The 24,931-nt window shown below is 42.9% G+C and overlaps 1 protein-coding gene across 1 annotated transcript; it reads right to left on the bottom strand.

Moving 5' to 3' along the window:
• Positions 1-24,454, bottom strand: LOC307267728 (protein crumbs homolog 2-like; the record flags this gene model as incomplete). Its single annotated transcript, XM_080050110.1, has 13 exons — positions 1-222; positions 755-881; positions 1,011-1,127; positions 1,957-2,818; positions 3,920-4,085; positions 4,540-5,081; positions 5,739-6,701; positions 11,307-11,420; positions 11,931-12,122; positions 13,533-13,672; positions 16,141-16,336; positions 17,376-18,071; positions 24,391-24,454. The coding sequence occupies 13 exons, from the start codon at positions 24,452-24,454 to the stop codon at positions 1-3; spliced, it is 4,401 nt and encodes a 1,466-aa protein (XP_079906236.1).
• Between the last annotated feature and the right edge of the window lie 477 nt (positions 24,455-24,931).

Raw genomic sequence — 24,931 nt, 5'->3', positions numbered from 1 at the left:
TCAGATGAGCCTCTCCTCTGGGGGCACTTTGAGGACACTGCCCATCTCCAGCCGGGCACCAGCCACCTCCTGTGAACTGGGGCTGTACGTGCCCTCCGACTGACGCTTCTTCCGCGCTGTCATGACCAGGAAGAACACTATGAGGATGGCCAGTAGCCCACACAGGGTGATCAGGGGAATGGTTATGACCAGCCACGGGACTCGTTCCTTATGCTCCTCCTTCTGCAAGAGCACAGGACAGAATGGTATGTACACCATTAGACAATTAAACACATTTGGTACCAGGACTGGGTATTGGCGAGGACTTCACGATTCGACATCCCTATCTTAAAATCCTGCACATCAAATAAATATATCGTGCTGTTTATTTAAGCATTTCCTTGTCATATACTTAATATTCATATGTTAATTGTTTTTCATTGAATTAATTTCTTTGCGGTATTAGGAAACCATTTAAAGGTTGACTTTTGCATCTCTGTCTTAATAAATTGTAATTAAAACATGTATATTGTTTCCTTCTGTATTGGAACAATTCTGGAACCTTTTAAGTGCTGTTTTAGAAATATTGTAATGTTTAAACCATAATTTCTTGATGCATGCCTTTGTTGTTTCATATTTCTAGACCAAAGGTTCCGTGGCAGCAGAGGTAACCTGAATCAAGCACATGCATAAGAGCCCTTACAAAGATTGCGGTTCCAATTAAGCACATGTGCTCTTCAATTGAATGAACTCAGAGCCGGTGTCTGTCACTTACGTTGGTCTCACACAGTGCGCCGCTGTAGCCTGGCACACACACACACTGGAAGCGGTTGAGTCTGTCCAGACAGGTGGCACCGTTGAGACAGGGGCTGGACTCACACTCGTCTATTTCTGTCTCACACCTAAAACACATCGGCAGGGTTTTTAACATTAGGCTGACTGACAGAGCAGCCACTCACACTCTCTCTCACACACACACACACACACACACACACACACACACACACACACACACACACACTGGTTCTCACCTGGCACCAGTGAATCCCAGCTTGCAGGTGCAGTTGCCTCCAATGTCCCCTCCCATACAAACCCCTCCATTAAGACACTCTGTGTTTGCATCGCACGCCACTGGAGGGAAAAGCCACCTAAGCGAACACACAAGCACATTCATTACACTGTTTTGTTTTTGTAGGTATACATTTAATAACATCACACATTGTGAAACTAACAACAGCATAATTAATCCCACAATCATACTTAAATGATTGTGGCTTTGTTATAGGTATCGTCAGCTTGACCTTCCATCCATACTGTGATCCATGCATAATCAAGGTACAACATAGCGTCTCTCCTCCTCACACACTGTTTTGTCATTCTTTCATGTTGCGCTCATTTATTTCTCATCTGAAATGCAGTTTAAAACTTTAATGTATTCAAAAGTGTTGGGATTTAATTAGAGCTGCAACGCTTAATCGACGAATCCATTATTAAAATAATCACCAACTATTTTGATAATCGATTAATCGGTTCGAGTAATTTTTTAATAAAAAAATGTCCAAATTCTCTGATTTCAGCTTCTCAAATGTGAATGTTTTCTGGTTTCTTTAATCCTATTATGACAGTAAACTGAAATATCTGTGTGTTTTGGACATAACAATACATTTGAGGACGTCAACATGGGCTTTGGAAAATGTATCAATTTTTCACCATTTTCTGACATTTTACGGACCAAAACACTAATCGTTTAATCGAGAAAATAATTGACAGATTAATCGATTATCAAAATAATCGTTGCTTGCAGCCCTAGATTTAATCAGGCTTGAGCCCACAAATACAGTTAATGTGGTCGGGCTGGATTTTTGGGGCACAATCTTATGTCTCCATTTTCTAAGGGTGAGGTATCTGACCAATCACAACCATTTCATTGCACAATACTTAGAAGCATAAAATGTGGTGTAAAGATTCTGTACTCACTGGCAGCGCTTGCCGACGTAGCCAGGAGGACATAAACACGTGTAAGTTCCCATTGTCTCCACACAGGCTCCTTCATTCACACATCGGAATTCCAGACAGTTATCCACCTCGTCCTGACACTCTTTGCCTGTGTATCCAGGCTCGCAGTCACACTGGTAGTCTGCCAAAAGGTCTTTACACGCACCATACAAACAGGGACTTGAAGAGCACTCGTTTATCTCCATCTCACACAGTTCCCCCTCCCATCCCGCCAGACAGCTGCAGTTAAACTCATTAAACTGGTCCTGACAAACGCCGCGGTTGAGGCAAGGCTTGGAATCGCAAACGGGCTCGCCTCGGCATCCGATGATTGGCTCCTGCCCGCCCAGTCTGGAGAAGCTGCTCATCTGAGGGGCGTCTGGTACGTTTATGAGGGGCAAGTAGACTCCGCCCACTCTCACGTCCCCCAAACATCCAGTGTAATTCTCAGCCAGCAAGATCTTGGTGTAATTGAGGAAGTTGAGGTTGCCGCCATTGCCGAAGCTCCCACCGACCCTCTGCCCGTCCACGGTGAGGCGCCAGCGGGACGTGAGCTGTGCGGGGTCGACCATGGTCAGCTGGATTTGATGCCACGCTCCGTCCGCGATGGCCCTGTCGCTGGTGAAGGCCAGCAGCTCTGCATTCGCCCCACTGTCCAGCTTGACCAGCAAGGAGGAGTTGAGCAGACCCAAGCAGAAGACCTCTTTTCGGTTGGTGGCCCGCAACAAAACTCCATTGGTGTCCCGTGTCCGTATATCCATAGATATGGTGGTTACAGGGCTCAGAAGGGAGCCGTTGGCAACATACTGGAGAGCGTTGTTCTGAAAAATGGCTTCCGTTAGACCTGTGGGACAAGATCATGTGTGAGGTTTGGAAAGTAACAAACACCAACAACAGTTGTGTAGCCTACTACCATGCAGATTCAAAACTAATCATATTGAGAGTCATTTTTTTCAAAGATAAATACAATTCAAAGTTGTTGTCCATTAAAACCAAGGACAGGCAAATTTCTGATATAAAAGCTAAATAAGAAGATTAGAAGTCCTCATATGCCAATATGCCACACATCAGCTGGGGGATATTTACCTCTTTAATACAGTAATTTACCTTTAAAGAGCTCAGAGGTGATTTGTGTTAAACTTTTTAGATTTGTAAGGTGGACCTTGCTTGGCATGGGAGCATGTCACCAATGCACAACCATTTGAAGAGGAGGCACGTTGGACTTGTGGACGGGACTCAACTAGGTAAGGTAGTTTGCTTGTTAGCTAGCTAACTAGCAAGCTAACAAGCAAAGTATTTTGTTTCATTGCTGATGTGCTATAAACAATAGAAGGTTACACATGTGCAATTCTCAGAGGGGAGGTCAGCAATATGGCTCAATCCTTAGCTCCTTCCATAATCACCTCTGGAAAAACTATGTGTATTTCAGATCCACAGCGTGAAAGCAGGAGCAATGACACATCCAGCTAGTAAACAAATATTACATTTGCAACTAATTTCATAGACAATTTTTGTCGACTACATCAATTAGCTATTGAACCCCTATTCTGTATTGCAGTGTACTGTTATGCTTTTGATGTCAGCAGAGGTCCAAGGTTGACAGGTGGCCATGGTAAAAAAAATATGAGCTATACTGTAGAAATAAACTTGACCTGAATCTATATCTTTGTTGTTTCATGTGTTTTAGTATGTTGTAAAACATTCTTTCTCCTCAGAAACTGTGCAATGAAACTCTTGAGGTTTGGGAGTTTCTTCCCCCTCTTGTCCTGAGAAGTTTTTCTTTTGAAAGCAGGCTGTCCTTACCATCCAATGTTTAATGGCCCTTCAGGAATGCTCCACGACTAAGTCTAATTAGGAAATTAAGAGCTAAACAAATAAACAAGGCCTGACCTTATTGACTTGCCCTGATTTGAGAGGGTTAACCACTGTCAAAGGATTTACTCACACTCATAACCATCCTGCAGGTCCAGACAGCGCACTCCGTCTAAACAAGGGTTTTCCACACACCACAAGCGCGTCTCACACAGCCGGCCTGAGTAGTTAATAGAGCAGTTACACTTGAAGTCATTCCAGGTGATCTGACACTGTCCATCGTTGAGACATGGCTCGTCCTGTGCACAAACACAGATGGATTGGATTAGATGATGACTTTTAAAATATCTTCTTCTGGGGGCAGAGGTAAAAGCAGCAGCAGGATTGCGCCTTAACTTTTCGGATCAAAGGGATTCACAGCCACATCGATGTTAATAGGGTCGGAGAGTACAGCCTTGTTGTCAAACAGCACTGCAACGCTTTGACACAATTAGCATGGGTTCATGGTTAAGTATAACAGTAAGTATCTTGTGCTTTTCATTAGAATGTAATATTAGCATGACAGTTTTGTCTTATAGTGGTTGTTAATGCTTAATTACATGATGTAGCTATTATATAGTTGGTCTGGAGATCATAATGTTGGTTGTTCAGTGTGTCAATCATTGGAAAAGCTGTCTGATTTGGCTTAATCTACTTCTGGTCTATTCTTTGATTGTTGATAACCATACAGCACACTGTGTATGCCTCTTTTACCTTGCATGTGTCATCACTTTGGCAGCCTGACAGCACATTCTCTTGTGTGCTTGCCTGGTAAACCTCCACCCCCTCTGAATGATCCTCAGTGGTCAGATGCTTGTGGTCCAGTCGAATGTCCTGCAGGCAACCCTTGAAGTTTCCACCCCAGGCATTCATGCTCTTGCCTGCAGGGAGCCCTCCGACATACGCCACATCCTCTGCCTCCACACTCACGTTCCCTAGGGCAAGATGATTCCCTGCTTTGGGGAAGACCACGTGGCCGTAGTTCACCTTCACGCTCACCAAATTATTGTTGCCGTCAGTGACAAACTTGGCCTCTGACAGTAGAGTGGTGTGAGGGCTGTAGATAGCAACAGTGCCCTCCTTCAGATAAACTGTCAGGTAGGGCTTTCCATCTCGGTGAAGCTGCAGGAGTAGACCATTGTGTTTGAGTGAGCGTAGTAAAAAGGAGATGGTGAAGTTGTCTCCATGAGTTTCAGAGATGTTGAAGGTGGCGTAGCTGGTGGTGTTCTCATGACCAAAGGTCCAGGATGGATACTCTGAGGTAGGGGCAGGAAGTACAACATTGTCAGTTTCTCACCCCAACATACTGGCACATGCTACCACTGTATCAGCGATACTTCAGCGGCCATTTAGTTTTACAAAGCTTCCTATTGAAGGTGAGGCATTGCAGGTGAATAGGGTACATTTTTGACTTATGTATGTCTTCATGAAACTTTTTAAAATGTTATAAATCAAAAAATACCATGTAGCCGACAGGTCTTAAAAAATGCATTTTGGCATGTTTTTAGGACAAAATGTATAATAACCATGTAAACAACTCCCTACATTGTAATCTTCAGAATAGTGCTAAGAATAATTATGGAATTTTTAGTTGATGCTTTAGAAGTTGATACTTTATGTTCCATCAGAGTGTTGGCTCTGGAAGACGGCCTTACCTTTAATATATTCATTTTAATTTGTGATTCTCTCACTATAAAACAGGACCAGCAGTAGGCTGTCGAATAAGCATCCCACCTGCAGAGGCATTCCAACAATTCCCCCCTAAACATAGCCTTGGCTTGAGGACTCATACTTTGAGAAGCAATGACCACCACAATACAATATATCCAGTGGTGCATTGTCAGTGATATTGCTATGAAAGTAGAAAACATTCTCGTAAACCTATAAGCCATGTATACTTAAAGCACTCTCACCTTTCTCACAGCTGTCTCCATAGTATGGTCGATAACACTGACAGCTGGCGTGAACCCACATGTCCACACACTGCCCGCGTTGCATGCATGGGTCATCGTGACACCAGTCCTTTTTGCTGCACCCCAACTCCAAGCCTCTGTTATCCTCTCTGATGAGGTCCTGGGGCAGAAGCAGCTTGTGATCAACTTGGAGGTCTTCCATGCAGCCAATGAATCCCCTTCCGCTGGACGTATGGGCTAGATATTCCTGCGGTGCCCCTCCGACGTACAGCTGTTGAAAGGAGCTGGGCTGGATGAAGATCAGATCGTTGTAGCCCTGGTTCTTCACCAGGCACTCTTCCTCCTCACAGCCTGGTCCTTTTACTACAAGAACCAGCCTCTCATCCATGGTCACGCTGACCTCGTGCCATTCCCCATCGTTGACCGGGCCGGGGTAAACCACCTGCAGTGCCTTCCCTGACTTCACCCTGGCCTGAAGGGAGCCACTGACCAGCTCCAGGAAGACAAATCGCTCTTTGGTTCCCCGGTAGTACAGCAGCATGTCGGGCAGAGTGCTCTTGAAGCGGAGCTGCATGTGGAGCCCGTGATTGTTGTTGACGTTAGCCTCTCGTTTGGTTCTGTTTTTGTAAACGGGAAGCTGCATGTGTATGTAGCCCTGGGACTTGAAGGAAAAGGTGGTGGAGGTGTTGCAGCGTTCTCCGGTCCAGCCGGGCGGACACAGGCAGGTGTAGCTGTGTTCTTCTTCATGGTTCAGGGAAGGGACGCAGCCGGCACCGTGTTGACACTGATGCTGTTGGCAGCCGACCAGCAAGACAGCACAGTCTGGCCCACCCCAGGGCTCTGTGCCGGGCTCCTCTGGCACGGGGCAGTGACACACATAGGAGTTGGCGGCGTCTGTGCACGTGGCGCCGTTCTGGCAGGGATTGCTGTCACATTCATTGATGTCCACCTCACAGTGTACACCTGTAAGAGGAAGAGAGACACTCAACATTTGGTACTACTACGACTTGATTTAACAATTCACTCTCCTTGGCAACCAGACACATCCTACACACGGATTACAATGGATGGTCATATATGATCTAATTATTTGATGACATTATTATGTTCGAACAATTCAACAAAAAGGGGGATTGCAATGGGAACCTGGAAAGTATTGAGATACATTAAGCGCGCATGCATACAAATGAAGGCATGGTTTAGGACAAGGCATTTTTTTCAATCAGTGTCATTTGCAAATTAGGACATTACTGGAGGAAATAGCCATCAATTGCGCAATTAGAAGTCAATTTATATTTGCACAGATTTTCCTAACACAATTAGACCAGCTACACACACAAAGTGTTCCTAGCTGCAGCTACCCTGTGCCAGAGTTACACTTTTTATCTGCCTGGTTTCAGAAGAAAGAGCTGCTACATCAAACCGCATTCAACTTTAAGCCCTGGCAGCAGCAGTCAGCTTGCATTACCAAAGTCCTTTAAAATACTCTACACCCAAGCAACGCTAAAGCTGTCGGAGGCTCTCTCCGTGCCAAGACTCCACCCTCACACAGTAGCACTCAATGTATCGTCTTAATGTTAATGTAGAATTTTTTTCAAGTGCTGTACCATACTGTACCTGTCAGCCACCAGGGCCCACAGCAGCAGCACAGCAGCAGCAGCATCAGCACTCTTTCCCCCATGATCCACTAAAAAAAGTCAACGGGCAACACACTCCTGGATGACAGACAGGACACAACCAGGTCCTTTCTCTGGCTCTCTCTCTCTCTCTCTCTCTCTCTCTCTCTCTCTCTCTCTCTCTCTCTCTCTCTCTCTCTCTCTCTTACTTAGCTTACTAAAACAGAAGTGCCTCCACTCCCTCCACTCTGTACCAGGGCGGACAGGCAGACAGGAGTGATTAGAAGGCATGCCCTGCCCACCTTCACTCTTCCTCCCTCCTCCATCCCTCCCTTCCCAGACTCCCTCCCTCACACCCCCTTTGCTGTGCTCCTCTCCTCTGCAGCCCAGCCCTAGCAGAGTGCTAAGCCTGGTCCAGCTGGCTCCTGTCAGTGTTTGACAAGAGGAATGCAGTGTTGCAGTCCCCCCCCCTCCCTGCTCTACAGTAAGAGCTGGCCTGTGGATGCCCACTAGCGGCGGGAGCTGTTCGAAATGGACCGGCAGCAGGTGTTTCAGGTTCAAGGCAGTTGGTGGGTCAGGCCCTGAGACATGGAGCCCATGTGTACTGTACATGATCTGATCTGCTGCTATTGTATGAACAGTCCCAGAGCCCTCAGGTCGTCTGGGGCAGGTCGACCTTTAGTCCCCAGAGTCAAGATTTTAACAAGGAGAAGTAGCTTTCAGTTTTTTTTATGCAACACATATTTGGAACACTCCCAGAAGACTTGAGGTCTGCTGCAACTCTCAGCAACTTTTCTGTTTCCCTAACCTGTAACTTTTTTTTTTTTTTTGCGTATTTGTGCTGTCTTTTAAATGCAATTTCTTTTCATTTTAACTATTTGTCTGCCTGTGTATGCGATTTGTTTTTATTATCTCTGGAATGCAATTTCAATATCATTATTATTTTTTATGTGTTTGTATGCCCCTGTAAAGCACTTTGAATTGCATTGTGTCTGAACTGTTCCCTATAAATTAAATTGTCCTGCCATGCCATACAGATCTGTTGCTAACATTATATCAGCTAGTCAGTCTCTTCTGTCTTAGTCCATTACAACACTGTTACAATATGCTCTGGTATGAGTAAAGTAGTATTGACTAAGAAAACATTATTATGAATTTGATTAAAATAGAAAATATTTAGTTTTATTTATAATGTTTGGTATTTATTGCCAATAGTCAATTAGGATATTAAGGTTGGACCAAGCCCCAACCTCAGCGATTTTTACCGGCATCCAATAAGGAAGTGACCTACAACTGTAGTAACCAGAAAGTGCCACTGGGGGTGGCGCCAAGACGAGCAGTTTTCCTTTGACTCACTTGTTAGATAGGCCGTTTTCAAAGTCTTATTAAACCTATTTACAGCCTGGACCACAAAACCATTTTAGTCTGTATGTTTAGGTCATATCTCCATGACAACACTGAGGGGGGTGAATTTTTTTGGCCCACGCTAGTTTTTATTCTTTTGGAGGTTAAAATGTATTGGCGGAGATCTCTTGAGTGACAGCTCTCCGCCCGTTGTCCCTCACTTTGCCTCGGAGGTATACGTCAGCTATCTCCCTCCCCCCGACGTGATGTCGATTCCCCTTTTCGGCAAGAGGAGTGAGGCGGAGTAAAAATCTCACAAGATGGCGACGCGCACAAACCAGGATTATTGGATGCCGTGTGAATAACTGAGGTCAGCCCGGATGCTACATCCATATTATTTACTATCTATGGGTTGGACAGTCTCAGAATTTAATTAAATCAGTAACCTCCTGCTAAGAATTCTGAATTACTTAAAGCTGGAGTGGAGGATTTGGGGAGAAAATAGCAGTTGGGATAGAAATTTGAATCCAAATACCTCATCCGCTCCACTTGTTCTCTTTGGTCCCTCCCCCTATGGTCCCTCCCTGACACGCTCTACACCAACAAAGTTGTGCCAAAGTGAATGGACAGTCCCAATAGCAGAGAATAAGAACAGAGAATCGGAGCCTCGCTCTGATTGGTCAAAGTGTACAGCTAGTGTTAACTTTGACCAATCAGAAATCACATACCCCAGCTATGTTAACTTGTCTTAATTCAAATTCAGGTAAAAATGTGGTTTGTTTGGACAATCAGGTTTTTAAGAAGAGTTACTGTCATTTCTCCAGTCCAGTCCAGCCTTTATTGTTTTTTTGTTATATCCTCACCAGAGATGGGCAGGAAACAGGGTGTGTAGGATAATAGTTTACTTAAAATTCTATGTATGAATTATTTTGTCAAATAACAGTCGTTAAATTTTTTTTTAGATCAGTCTCGGAATTTGCTTCATTGTAAAGAATCTCACATTTATTCTTTAATCGTGCTTTTATTTAGTTTTTTTTAACAAATCCTTTGAAAGAACATTAACAAACGTAATTCTAAAGAGCAAATGCATCAGTAAATATTAGGTTAATACGGTTAATACTAAGAGACACGACATCTGAAAATAAAGTAGGCTATATGAATAATGATTTTTCTGGTCATGTGATATTTAATTGAACCTCTTAAGGTTGAAAAGCACAAATCTCTTCTATATAAGCCACTGCAGAAAGCTTACTGAAGAACAGATCTGAATCTAGCTTTTAAATCCATGAGCATGACAAAGAGGAGGGCACCAGAGGGGTTCTCTTAATCACTTAGCAGCCAGTTACAGTAAGAACCACCTCACGCATGTGGAAAGTTAACCTGTTGCACACATACTTTACACTGTTAATAGGATGATATTTTTGAGCCATATGTGCTTTTCCACCTCTTTGCCTGCTGTAGCACAGGAGCGCTATGTTCACAGTCTTACATACCAGAAGAATGAAGTGCAGATCCTTTGGGGGGGGGGAAAAGTCTTGTTTTGCTCAAAATGTTTTAACACATCTCTTTATTCTTTTTTTCATCAGGCTTTTTTAATCAGGCTCCCTAAGAAGCTTTGCTGTAATCTCCCCCTCCCCCTGACAAATTTCTTAGGAGACCCCTGTTTAGTGCCCAAGGTTCACGCCTGACATATGGCCCGTTTGATTGGCTTTGTTGTTTTCTGCTATGCTCCTCCATACCATATGCCCTCTCGGCCCCCTCCTTGCTACCACTCTGCCGTGATTTACAGAGCGTAAGGCCGTTAATGCAGCTTGCAAATTAGCCACTTGTTTTTGCTGTTGAGAGTTTTTGGCTGAATTCCTCAAGATTCTTCTCACTCCAGATTGTACATTTCAAGGTCAGCTTTTTGGTTGCGGTTCGTCCTGTTTTGAGTGATGCAGCTACAAATCTCCTCTAATGAGGAATTAAAACCATGGCTGGCCATGAGGAATGATCAGCAGCATGGAGATTAACTCTGTATTGTATTGGGCTGACAGATTGTGAGACCTGCCATGAAGGTGATCTGTCTACTCTGGCTTCTACTGAGGACCTTCAGTTCAGTTTACTCAGGAATCTTTCATATCCCTCGAAATGCAAGGGTTTTTTGTACCAAATGTGTGCGTACTGTCACAGACACTTCCTGGTTTCTGTCCAGTGTGTATTTGATTTTAAAAAGACATTACGTGTAGAGATATGGAGCGCAACATAATGTGGTAAATAAACAAGTCACCGTTTCGCGTTTAGTGATGTTGTAAAGTTGACCTGCTCCACTACCAGTATATTTAAGCTAAGCTAACCTGGATGAGTGACCTTTGCCCATCTCTATATGAAAAATAAACGCACAGTTACAGGAAAAAATGTTCTCGCCCATTCTTGAGCCGGAGAGTGAGGTAGAAAAGCAAAAAAAAATTTTTTTTTAACTATTCCTTTAAGTCAACTTACAATACAGTGATAACTCTTAACAGATGACCCATGCGGGGCGGGGCGCCTCTGGAGGAAGAGCAGCTACATTTTAGTTTTGTTTTAAGGAGATAAGAGTAGAAGACACAGATAAGAGGTTTCTCCTTACCTGTGAAGCCGTCTGGGCAAACACATTGATAAGAGTTGACCAGATCCTGACAGCTTCCTCCATGCTGACACGGAGCAGACCCACACTCGTCCACGTTCACGGAGCAGTTGTCTCCTGCAAATGCAAAAAAAATTATCATGATATTCCATAATCCAAGTCCTCAGCATCACTCCATGCTAATGTAACACTCAGGATACAAAATTTACTTAAAATAAAATATATATTTATAAATAATTGGTTATCAAAAATTCCAGATGTAACAAATTAATGTGTACTGGGCTAATGTAGGTTAGACTCTTGGAGCTGGTGGAGAATTATATACCCTGAGTGTTACACTAAGTTAATGGTGGGGAAAGCGATTCTGGAGAATGTTACTTGAGAAAATAATTGTCAAATACAATGCATTTATATTTCCTTAGTTTACATACCAGTTTACAGAGCCTAGGCTGTTTATTAACACCACTTTCTCAGTGCACTCACAGTACAGACAGGAAGCAGATTGTGAGGAGATATTCACTGATTAGACAGAAAATAAATGTTTGACAACAAACATTCTCGAGAATCGCTGACTGCACCTTTAATGAGGCAGGTTATTATTAAAGTAGTTAATGTGGAGTGGCTCACCAGTGAATCCTGGCAGACAGTGGCAGAGGAAGCCAGCTGCCTCTGCGTAGCTGAAGTTGGCTGTGCTGAGTTCCGGCAGCAGCAGCGTCCCATAGTTCAGGATGTCTGAGCGCTGGAAACACTCACCGCCATTCTCACAAGGATGCTGCTCACACTCATCTTCATCCACCTGGCAGTTCTCTCCCTGGTAACCTGGAAACGCACACACACAAACACACACACCCACACACACATAAACACAAATACATGTTGTTGGCTTGCTACATTTAGATTTGATGGCTAAAAAAAGAAGACAAAAAAGCATCTTAAAAAATTATAGATAATGGTGAAGCTATCAAGTCAGCATAACACATATTATATACAAGCAGGGCCGGCAGTAGCCAGGGGCAAGGGTGCCACCCAAATGTGGGCTGTGCCCACCCAAACAAAATTGAAGATTATTATTATTATTTTTTTTTTTTGTGGAAGTCCAGACCCACTAAGCAACCGCTTATTTTGCTTATAAGCAAAATAAGCGGTTGCTTAGGGTCCCGACTGCCTGGGGAGCCCCCCCAATTATTATCTTTTCTTTTAAATGTTGTGTTTGATATCAACATCATATTATTTAAATGTAAATTATCATACAAAAAAAGGAATACAATGTTTTGGTAGATAGTTAATATCTTAATAATTTAATCAGTTCATCTGGGAGGTAATCTGAGGTAAACTGATCACGTCACGTTCAAGTCCATGGCATGCACAGTGTGTATTGAGTTTTTAAAAATATTTGAAAATGGGGCTGCCCTCAGTTGCCCATGCATTGTGTATAGTCTATAGCCTATTTCAGCCACGTCTGTGAAAAAAAGATAACTGGACAACAGAGTTCTTCTGCTTCGTTCCTCTCACTGCATTTAAATGCATTCATTATATTACAGAAAAACATGTCCGGTAAAAGAAAAAGAGCACCAAGCCCATCCCAGAGGACCCTGCATAATATTTTATTTCAAATTTTTATGGAAAATCCTTTCTTCAATAGCTTCTAATTCATCCGACCCAAATTATTTGTTCACACAAAATTCCTCAGATTTAGCCTCTTAAATCAAGGGCAAGATCTCCATGCCTGAGCATCACGGGTTTCTCTGCCCACCTACTATTTCTATCTGCCCACCCTAATCTTACTGCCTAGAACCGGCCCTGTATACAAGTTTTGTTTAAAGAACTGACCCTATCTGTTAGGTCTTTAAATAGACCTGTGAAATCTACTAGGACTAGCAAAAGACATCAAAAAGTCTTACAAACAAAGTTAAGACGGCAAAAATCGAATGAAAGCTGTCGGCACCTCCATCTCTCGCTGTCGCTGCTGTGTGCTCATGCATCTCTTCATAGTTCTTCACAGACCTGAAGGATTTTAAATAATGCTGTGCTGTGTTTTTTAAAGCCCTGCCACTAAATAGTGAACGGTGCAAAGTTAAGCCTCCTCTTCTCCCTCTAGACACAAGGGTCCTATCATCCTTCTCTTTTTGTTCAGTCTGATTTATGTGTGTGGGAAAACCTTTAGCCTCAGAATGTCTTTGTCCTTTAAATATGTCAAAATGCATTTTTCTTTTATGACTGTGGGTTTACCTGGCCAGCATAGACACTTGTATTGGTTGATGCCCTCCAAGCAAGTGGCTCCGTGCTGGCAGGGGTCAGAAGCACACTCAGGAATATCCTCTTCACAGTGGGCGCCTACAAAACCCGTCCCCTCACAGTCACACTCGTAGCTGGAAAAGAGAACAGGTAAAGAGGGCCATGCCTTAAACTTTGATTGTCAACAAGATGATGTAGATGATTATAAGTTTAATGTAGATGGAAAAATAATACAAACAGAATAAATAGTCAACAAAAATGGAGTGCAAGGCTATTTCATTTCTGAAAATATTTAGGCTACAAACGATCACAAGAGATTTTGAATAGAAGCGTTGAATGTTGTAAAGCCTGTGATTAAGAAGGTTAAAAGGAGACAGAAAACCTATACAGAGAATGCATTGACCACATTTCAACTGATTCACATAATAAAAAGCAATGTGCTCATTATTGCGAGCCCACCTTTTGCACACAATTGTCCAAGTCTTCACAGTGATCTATAGCCTGGCATTCCCAGACCTGCCACTAGGCGCAGGCAAATTAAATTTGCTGCGCGTGTTGGTCTGGACACCCTCCGTTGAAGCTTATCAAGAATACCAGAAATCTGGTATAACGTTTCAATTGGTTCTATCTAATATGGGCGCGCCAGAGCCCTTTATATGGTGCTCTGGGGAGGACGTAACCGGATGACGACAGTGACGTGCATGCGACGTCGAAGCTGTGATAGTAAACATCAAAGATGGCTGCGGATATGTTGTGTGAGTTTGAGACTGCTTTGGCCTCGACCCTTAACGAATTGGAAGACGGGACTCATAGCTTTCACTAGCAAGTAAGTGGAATGTTCTGTTTTGCCGACCGACAACGGCAAACGTTTAATTGAACAGTTTAACAGCTGTTCGCTAAACGAACGGGGCTTACGTCACTTGTGCATCGCTCTGATTGGTTGTAGTGCTATCCAACTGCGTGCAGTGGCATTTGAAATGCACGAGTAGGAGCCGCCCCTAGAGTTGGAAATTACTATTGATCGTCGCCAGACCCTCTATCGTTCAAGATATCAGGGTCAGGATTTCCAGGCTAAGTGATCTACTCTTTCCCATCAGATTATGTAGAATATAACAGCCTACATTCCCTCCTTCCTGCTCCAACCAGGTATTCCCTGCACCTCCATACGTCTAATGACTCATTATGACACACAGTTAAGGGGATTAATTCATATCCCTGGTCAACTTTAATGTCTGCCAATGTGGGTGACACATCGGCCTTAGCGGGCTCAATGTTAGATGATAATATAAACAGGGCATAGATAGGTCATATAGACACTCATAACTATGTTGGTTATACATGTGATAGGAGGAAAATCTTTGACAACCACCAATCTGACTCAAAACATGGTTCTGACCTTGATTATAATTGGGCGTATGATCAGATTCCATCAAAGTTCCGATTATTCATACTCACGCATCATTATCAAAGCAGTAACATTTTACAATAAGGGTACAAGAATGAACTGTTAGTTAATGCTAAGTTAATGCTATTTATGGTCAGTTCATGCATATTTAACGCCTATTTAGCATTAAGTAAGCGATAACGCTGAGTTGTTAAAGGTTATTTAATGCTACATTAACTAATGCTTAGATAAGCATAAACTTAGCATAACAGTTAGTTAATGCTTAGTTTATGTTTATTAAGCATTTACTTAGCATGTATTAACAGTTCGGCAATGCTCAATAAATGCTTATTAAGCCTTAATTAAGCATTAACTAACAGTTTGTTAATGTACCCTTATTGTAAAGTGTGATAATCAAAGCCACATACAGTAAAATGTGCATGTTATGGAACCATTTTTGGCCTAATCCCAATGTCCCCCCCAAAGCCTCCAGCCTCACAGACTGAAGTTGACATAATCTCTAGTGCTCAAAATGGGGAAATGGGACGGCACATTGCAACACATCACGTAACTTTGGCTACCCGGAAACATGCGGCGAACTATTGTGGGCTTCGGAATTGTTATTATTTTATGTTTACTGCTTTCTTCCCGGGCGAGAGTCTTTAGGGATGGACTGCCTGATTTAAAGGTGCTGCAGGGCCTTGCCTTAGCAGGTGGACAACAGGAAATTGTCAAATAATCTATTTATATAGTTTTCTCTTTTCAAAAATGCATCACAAAGCAACAATATACAGACATTGTTAAATAAGAGCATGTGTAGCATATGCATGCAGTTTCTATTTGATATGTTTTCATGTAGGCTAAGATCTTAAATCCTTCTCAATGTATTGAGTTGTATTCTGTAGACACAGGCATGCCAGCGCATCTCTTTAAGCCTGGTTATGTATGATGAGAAGTAAGCATAGGTCACCATCTTGATCAAGATAGGGTGCACTTTTCACCATAGCCAAGGACTTAATACCAAGGTACTTCACCAGCTGTTTAAAGATGCCATTTCCCAGCTTGGCTACATAGGCAAACTTCTGGGGGTTTTATTTTATAAATGTACTTTTCTTGTTCCCAAACCTTTGCTTCTGAAACTATCTCTGTTCAAGAGAATTTAGTGTGAGAAAAAATGTGAACACAAATAAATGTATCAAAATTAGTGTGTAACCCTACCTGTTGACCCCGTCAATGCACACCCCTTCATTCAGACAGGGCGTGCTGGCACATTCATCAATGTTGACCTCGCAGTCTTGGCCCTGGTAGCCAGCGATGCACTCACACGTGTAGGCTGCGACGTGGTCACTGCAGGTGGCGCCGTTCTGGCAGGGAAGCACCTCACACTCATCGATCTCCACCCCACAGTTTATCCCTGTAGGAGACAGAAGATAGATATATGGCAGTGGGCCAAGAAGGAGACAACACACCTCATGATCTAAGCACACAACAATAGCTGCAATCAGACAACAGCGACACAGAATAATGCTGCTAAAATAGTGCCATGCACCTTTTCTTCATACTGTATAGTTAATGGTATAAAAAAGGTACAAATAGAGCAATATACTATCTGTCCTGACTAATCTATACACCGATAAATGCAGCTTTGTTTATTCGAACATCCAGGTATTCTTTTGAATCATCCACATAATTCAACCACAGAAAATGATCCAATTTAAAGTCTTTAAAAAACATCACTAAATACTGCCAAACAGCATGGTCAGCTTAACAATAGTTATTTGGACACATTCATCAGACCACACTCCAAATCCAATAAAAACAGGTTCAACCCTACAGAGCAGGGATTTCCAAAGTCTGACTCTTGAGATGTTTATTTGACATTGGATTTAATGGTCCTCTGGAATAGTATGTCACACTGAATTTATAAATATGTGTAAATGTCTGTGTGTTAAGACTTGAGTGATTTATGATTCATAGAAGTACTAGGATGTTTGATGTCAATTGCTGGTTGCTAAGGGTTTTAAAGTACCAGTTGATTGCCACAGCCATGCAGCTCCAACTGTGTTGATGAACAGGCCAAACTATAATTACAAACTCCCAGAGTTTTCAGAACACCAGTGGCATGCACCTGTCACTTTTTTACACTCAAGCATGTCTCTCCCTCCATGTCAGCGCTTCAAACTTTGAAGACCTCAGCTGTAATGGTCCTTAATGCAATACTGAGTTGTGGACGCCTCTATCCTTGCATGTGTATTATACTGCCTTTCATTACCCATCAGGTACAAAGCTGGTGTCCAACCCTATCACCAGACAAAATAAATGATAATAAATTATTCTACTGTCTACGTTATATTACAAAGATGTGTCCATTGTTGGCCTCTTTTCTTGTACATCATTGGATAATTGCGCTTATCAAACTGTAAAAAAAAATTGTCAGTAACACAGTGTTTTACCTTTGTAGCCTGGAGCGCAGTCACACCTGTAGTGATCCACCTCATCCACGCAGGTTCCATTGTGTTGACAGGGTCGCGAGGCACACTCGTTGATGTCCAAGTCACAGTGGTAGCCTTGAAATCCAGGTACACAGTAGCATTGGTAGGAGTCAACCCCCTCTTTGCATATGGCTCCATTCTGACAGGGCTCAGAGAGGCATTCATCGGTGTCCTCCTCGCAGTTGGTCCCTTGGTACCCGGCAGCACACTGGCACTGGTACCCAATTTCGGGGATGTCCATACAGGTGCCCCCATTCTGGCATGTGTCCTCTGAACAAACGGTCACATTCTCCTGGCAGTCCTCCCCTGCCGATCCAAGGGGGCAGTGGCAGGAGAAGCCATCGAATCCGTTGACACAGTGAGAACGGATGCCTAGGCAGGGATTGCTCTGACACTCATCTACATCCTGGGTGCAGTTGATCCCTGTGAGGCCGGACGGACAGAGGCAGGTGTACTGGTCGGTCCCAGGCTCGCTGGTACAGTTGATGCAAGGTGCCATGATACAGCCGTCATACAGCTCATCGCAGTTTTTGCCCATGTACCACACGGGTCCTTTGGGGCACAGGCACACATAGTCACCCAGGTGGTCAAGACATGTGGCACCGTTGTTGCAGGGAGATGACAAACATGAGTCTGCCGCGACTGTGCAAAATATCCCTAGAATGGAAGATAAAAATCACAGTTAAAGATGTAACAGACATCATTTTCTACACATATTTTTTTTTTACTAGCCTAAACCCAAAACAGGTAGCCCTCACTTGCCCAAAACTTTTTCTACCAAATTCAGTTGTTAGGTACAAACGATTACTATTATTTTGGATGGTTCATACTTCTCATATATAACATGCTGTGTGTATATTATTTTGTTACCCACTGCACCACGAGCGCCCCCGGACAGCACATCTTTTTAGATGACAAGTGTGAGTGTTAACTGACGAAATATAGATAAACGCAAAGATTACCCCTTTTATATTCTGTTGATCCAAAATGTCCCCAATAATGATAGTGATGCATAATATTTAGACCTCCTACCAAAAGCCTTATGTGAAGTTAGACAACTTTCGATGAGCACTTCCAGTATAAGCTTTAACATAGTACGCTGCCCTTCCTCTGTAAGCCTTAGCTGTATAACCCTCTTGACCATTAGGTGGGCCACCTACAGTATACATCTGACCTTTAGGGGTGCTTAAAAACAATCTGGCGATGAAGAATAGCAAGCTCCTTTTTCCTCTGGACTTAGGGTTTCAGCAGATGGTGTTAAAAGTAAACGTATTACAGGCCACGCTAGCAGCTGTCAGTGTTATCAATGAACCCATTATTGTTTGTACATAGTTTGGACTTGTAAGGTAATGGGACTGTGTAATGTGTAACACATTAGGGACATTACACAGCTGAAATGCAATGATCATGATTATATTATAATCAAAAACTACAAAACCATAGACCTGGAAATCCAGACCCACATCTAGAAAGATATAGGGTCTGGCCACGATCAATTTACCTTCCCAACTCAATCTGACCTTTAGGGATGCTTAGAAACCAATCTGGTGATCAAGAAAAACAAGCTCCTTTTTCCTGGACTTAAGGTTTAAACAGATGGTGTTAAAAGTAAACTTATTACAAACTTATTGCGGAACCTACGCAGCACCAAATACCTCTGCACGGATAGCAGTATGACCAATCAGATCAATCAACAAGGTGACATATTAAGCCCCATTCATTTAACGAACAGCGGGTTAACTGGTAAATTCAACTTTTGACGTGTTCGGTCGGCAAAACAGAAAATGGTTCTTTCTTGCTAATGAAAGATTTGAGTTCTGTCTTCCAAATCGTTAAGTATCGAGGCCAAAGCCGTTTCAAACTGAAACAACGTATCCACATCCATCTCTGTTGTTAACTATCACGGCTTCGACGACACATGCCCAGCACTGTCGTCATCCGATTACGTCCGCCCCAGAGCCCCATACATAGGGCTCTGGACCGCCCATATCAGATAGAAGAATTTGATTGGTAAGTTCGAATTTTCCGACATGGTTAATGAGCTCCAATGGATCGTGTTTAGACCAACAGGCTGAGCAAATTAAAATTTGCCATCGGCAGGTCTGGATTTCCAGGCTAACTAAACCACATAGTAACTTATTTTTTCTTTTATTCTGTCTGAAGCGTGACTTAGAAGAAGTAATGACAGCCAGTCATTTTTTCCATTTGTCAACCATGCTGGCTCAGAACAATGAAGCTTCTAGGCAGAAATTAAGTTCTTGTAGTCGTTGGAAGTTAACATGGATAAACTAATAAGCTCTTGAGATACAACTAGTCTTACGAGGCTAGATTGAAGACTACACGAACCAATCAGAAGCTGCCTTCCCTTATAAGGAACAAGCATTAGGTCAGAACATAATTTTTTGACCGAGCAACACAGAGATTGGCGAAAGTCCAGACTGATCCACGGGAAGGAAAGAAATGTGTAGCTAGCTCTAATCACACCAGGCTAAGGTACAATGTATTTTCTGAACATTAACAAGCCATTAGCTATTGGTCATAACAGGCCACCTTCATTGTCTCTGTCTTTGATATCTGCTTGATTTCCACCACAAGCAGCCATCCTGGAACCCTTGGGCACTTTGGATAAAGTCATCATCAGCAAAACGGCAGGAAGATTTGCTCCTACTGTTAGCAAGCCATCAACAATAACAACATCTCAGGAACAATGATCTTCCCTGTAACACCTACAGTCCTCATTTCCCCACTGCATCCACTGTAACACCCCCAGTTCCTCTCACACACGTCTACTATCACTTCCTTTATCACTGAGCCTGCCTCCTCACATCAGTGTCTCACTTCAACTCCCACTGTCTTGATGCTTTCCATACCCGATAAATCCTGACAGAAAGCTGTGTTGTTGGTGCTTCCTTTGAATGCGTTTGACAGTGACACTGTTTAGACTGAGGCACAGTGGATTGAAATCAGAGTTTAGTACTTTATGATTACCGTTTAATCTTTTCCTATGCTTTTTGGCCTTTGAAAAAGTCTTTAGATCACTTTAGATCAACGGTTGAGACTGACCAGGTTAAGTAGCCACACCAAGGGGTCTGAAGTAAATTACATAAAAAATAGGAACTTTTCATTGATATTCTAATTCCTTTAGATGCACGTATACGGTATACAGTTGTGGGTGTCGAGATGTTAGATAAAGTGTGCCTTTATGCCTTCATTTAAACAATATCGAGCCTCGAATGTGAGTGTTGCTTTTAAACAAGTCATTGTAATCCATGTGACAATCCTTTGCCACAGAAAAGGCTGAAGGAGTGATAGTATCAGAGCTTTCAGAGATAGGCTTTTTGTCCGTGAAGGATGTTAATGCAGTAAAACCTTCAATCTCCCATACTTTACAAAATCAGTCAACTATTACAGAATGTGTTCATTGACCCAAGTTTGATGGTAAGGGTGGTTTGTTTTACATGTTACTCTCCATCCATATCTCAACCTAAACTGTGATGTGTTATGTCATTTCCTCTACCTTGCGTCATGTCTTAACAAATATCCCTTTTACCTCCCTCTGTTGGCGCTCACTTGTACTGAGATCATCTTTTACTTTTTCCTCATTGTTGCTCTATTTGTCAGCCTTTGTGTATATTTTCCCAATAGGACTGGCCTGTAGTACTGAACTGAATGTAGTGTAATGTAATATAACCATGAACCATTAACCTGCACTGTACCTGTAAATGCCTTGAATCTGACCCAGACAATGAGGGTGTCCTCACTCTTCACCCCACCATCCAAACTCAATCAACCCCTCACACATTCCAGAGGGGCTGATAACAAACCCTCCTACGCACTGCCCATCCCCCCACCATTACTAAGCACTTCATAGATCATGATTATGGCTGGACAGGGTTGATCCCGAGCACTGACTGGTACCAGCGTCATCTCAGCATCTTAACACTAACACTGAGCAGAGCCACTCACTGGTTGGCAGGTACAAGGATGACAGAGTCTAACCCGGCCGATGCTCTCCAGAGACCTCCCAGTGTCTCTCTAAAAGGGGGTTGGGTTAAACATAAGACATAGAACTTCACACTCTAAGGGGAGGCAAGGGAGTGGATTCACGTGCAATGCTGTTGTCCATCCCTCTTTGATGAAGTCTACTTGTTATATTAAGTGTATCTGTGCATTTTCAAAAACCAAACATGAAGTTTTGCATTGAAACAAATGAAGAATATAGACCCATTTCAACCATCACCTCGTCCTTCAAGGTATGAACAATTGAGTCCAGCGTGGATACTCAGCACTTTAACAACACATTTTTTGAACATTAAAAGGTGGAGTCAGTGATTCTGGAGAACACAGTAGATATCTCCTCAATCTGCTACCTGTCCGCACTTTGTGTGCGCTGAATAAAAAATTTAAAAAAAGGTAAACAGAGGGGCCCATCTTTAACTAGCAACATGGCCGTTCACAGAGCCTAGGCTGTGTATTAACACTGTCATTTTACTTCAGAACACACAGTACGGACAGGTAAAGGATCATGAGGAGTTATTCACTGATTTTGACAAAAAAAAGGTTTTTGACAAACGTTTTCCGGAATCGCTTTAAGTAAGATCAAACTGAGCAACACTCCAACCTTAGCTTTGAAATAACCCTTCCTTTCGATCAACACAAAACTGTTTTGTTTTTTGCCACATAGTTAAGAAGACCAACTGTACATTAATGACACATGATCATTCATTTTAAAAAGGTTAAAAAGGTTTTCATTCTTGGCAGGTGCAGCCGGAGAGCGAGAGAACGTGTTTACTCCGAATCACGAAAAGCAACAGCACAGAGTCAACAGAGCGTCTGTCTGCGGGGAGGAGGAAGCGGCTATGTGCTATGAATCACAGAGAAAAGGGAAGCCCCCGGCTAACGCACAAGTTGAGCTCAGAGGAATTTTATTGAATCACCCCAAGAGACTGGCAGCTCTGCCTGGGTTCAGCTTTGTGCGCCAAAGGGCTCCTCAGCAGGTGGCTCCTTTGCTTCATACAAAAAAAATTGCACAAATCCCCTGTGAATCAGTCACAGTTACATAGTGAGTCAGAGATGCACAGCCCTTTTGTCTCTGGTGGGAGCTGGCTGCTGCTGCAAAGGCATGTGTCAATTCTAACGTTCTTGAAGTTTCTTAAAAGTCCTATTTTCTTTATTTATTTCATGACTCAGTGTAATCGTTTAGTCATTACCGCTACAACTACAAATCAGTGTGTGTTCTGTTACGAAGGAGGATGAGTCATTTCGGAGGAGTTGGTTATCAGCTGGCTCCTCTGACTGATTTTGAAACTTTTTTCCTAAGAAAGAGGATTTCTTAAGTACTAGGGTTAGCCTACACATAGATTTACTGTGCACCATTTAACCTCCCTATTTTTTGTCTAGGTTTCAAACTCTTGTTTAGAATGAATCGTGTCCTGCGTTTTGCAGCAGGCCTACATTGAAAGCCTAGAATGCTCTTGTCTCCTGTGTATGCATCATCTGGAGATGGCAGCCCTTTAGAATTCCATAGAGGATGGTTCTACTTGTGTTTTACTGCTGTTCAGGCAGAATTTTAATAAAGCTAACCGTCTGCATTTTTGGGCCCTTTTCCACTCAAATCGCTATATTCTGCTCAACCTGTTTAAGCCGTTATACTTCACAATATATGTGTTGCTAAATGCTAGTAGTTTTACTAGTCAGTCCCTGTCATCTTCATCATCACATGTATCCTGTTTCCCGTTTGTTTTTTGCAGAGTATGCAGTAGGTTTGCAAAATATATTTTCTTGACATTTAACTCTTAGTATTGAATAATTCTATAAGGATGAATGATAAGAATGACTTTGAGGCACCTGTGTTTCAGGGATCCTATTTTCCTGTGGTTAAAGTTAGTTTATTCAGTTATGAGAATATACCTTAGAAAATGTGCCCTTCTCTGACACGCCCAAAGCTACACAGTGCGCCATTAAATCCTAAGAAGCTCAGGGAGGCCAGGTCTCTCTTGCCATGCTCCTTAATAATACCCCCATCTTCCCCCTCTCCTCCATTCAGAGCAGACAAAAAAAGCTGTGCAGCAGTGCAGCCGGACGCTCAGCTCGTTACCATGGGGACTCTTCAACAATGCCACCCGCGAGCCAATAGCTGCCTCTGGTCCGCCACAAGTTTTTTTTTAACGAGCTCTCAGACGCTCCACACAAATGAAGGTCGCGGGAAAAATGGGTCAACAGGGTTTCCATAAGACGCTGGGGTCGACCAAGCCCCCTAACCCCCCCCAAACCATCAACCCCTAACCCCCCTAACCCTCCCTAACCCCCAACACAACCACACACCCCAAGACGGGCGCACATTCATCACACATGAGAGAGTCAGGAGGAAACCAGCTACTTAAAAATCCTGTTCAGTTAGTTCATTTCTATGATATGAATTAGGAGTTCCAGTTTCAGTCCAATTTGGTGACGTAGTGGTAGATCTGAAATACACATAACACAACTGAAATCTTCAGCTATCGCTACACATACAACTGATGTCGTCAGTACAGTCCAGTGTTTACAAATCAAAAGAGTGTTGTACATCTTTTTGTATTGTATCTATTCAGTTACTTTTAAAATGTGGTTGGTGGTTGTGTTTAGTTATGAAGAAAAACACAAGTTTGACAGGTGACACCTGACTATATGGCTCCATCATTTCCTTAAACATTCTAAATTTCCTGAGAAAGAACTTTGTTACCAATTACAGGCAAAATATTTATTTCAATAATAATTTGTGAATCGGTGCTCTATTCATTCATCACTCATGTATTATTTTCCATATTAAGCAGGGTTGCACACAAGCAATGGCCATGATTGTTGGAGGAATTGGGAATATTATTTCCCCCTAAACACTGCCTAGAAGTTTCTAGTCTGATGCGTGGCATGAATGTATATGTTGTGATAATGTGTTCCCATTGCTACAGTAGTAACACAGGGCATGTTGAAAGCTTACCCAGTTTGAACATCATCATGGTGATGAGCACCATCCTCTGATATCTGGAACAAAACAGCTCCATGGTGAGACAGTCGGCTGAGGGCTTTTTCTAGTCAGTGTAGAACTGTATGTTAGTCAGTCCACAGGTTGTCCATCCAGCATAGTGCAGCGCTCCATCCAGGCTAGATCCACAGTTAGCTGCGCGACAGCCCCTCCATGACTGACCAGTGGGACCCTAGGTCTTAGTGTGTGTGAGCATGTGTTTTGGAGTGCTGTGTGTGTGTGTGTGTGTGTGTGTGTGTGTGTGTGTGTGTGTGTGTGTGTGTGTGTATGTGTGTGAGTCTCTCTCTCTCTCTCTGGGGACCAAGCAGGGCTGGGGTAAAGTAAAGTAATCACCCCCATAGAAGAGGGTGATGGGAGGTAAAACATGAGGTGGACTTTTACTGGATTGGACTCTTTGGTTTACTCACTGCTTCCCTGGTTGTATCTGATCCTGAGTCTGTCTAGGACTGGTCACACTGTTCACTGACAGGATTTATATATTTACTTGTTATAACAT

Source organism: Ammodytes marinus (assembly GCF_949987685.1).
Source record: "Ammodytes marinus genome assembly, chromosome: 2".
Lineage (NCBI taxonomy): Eukaryota > Metazoa > Chordata > Actinopteri > Uranoscopiformes > Ammodytidae > Ammodytes > Ammodytes marinus.
Note: the sequence above shows the minus strand (reverse complement) of the source record. Positions and strands in the feature narration are given on the sequence as shown.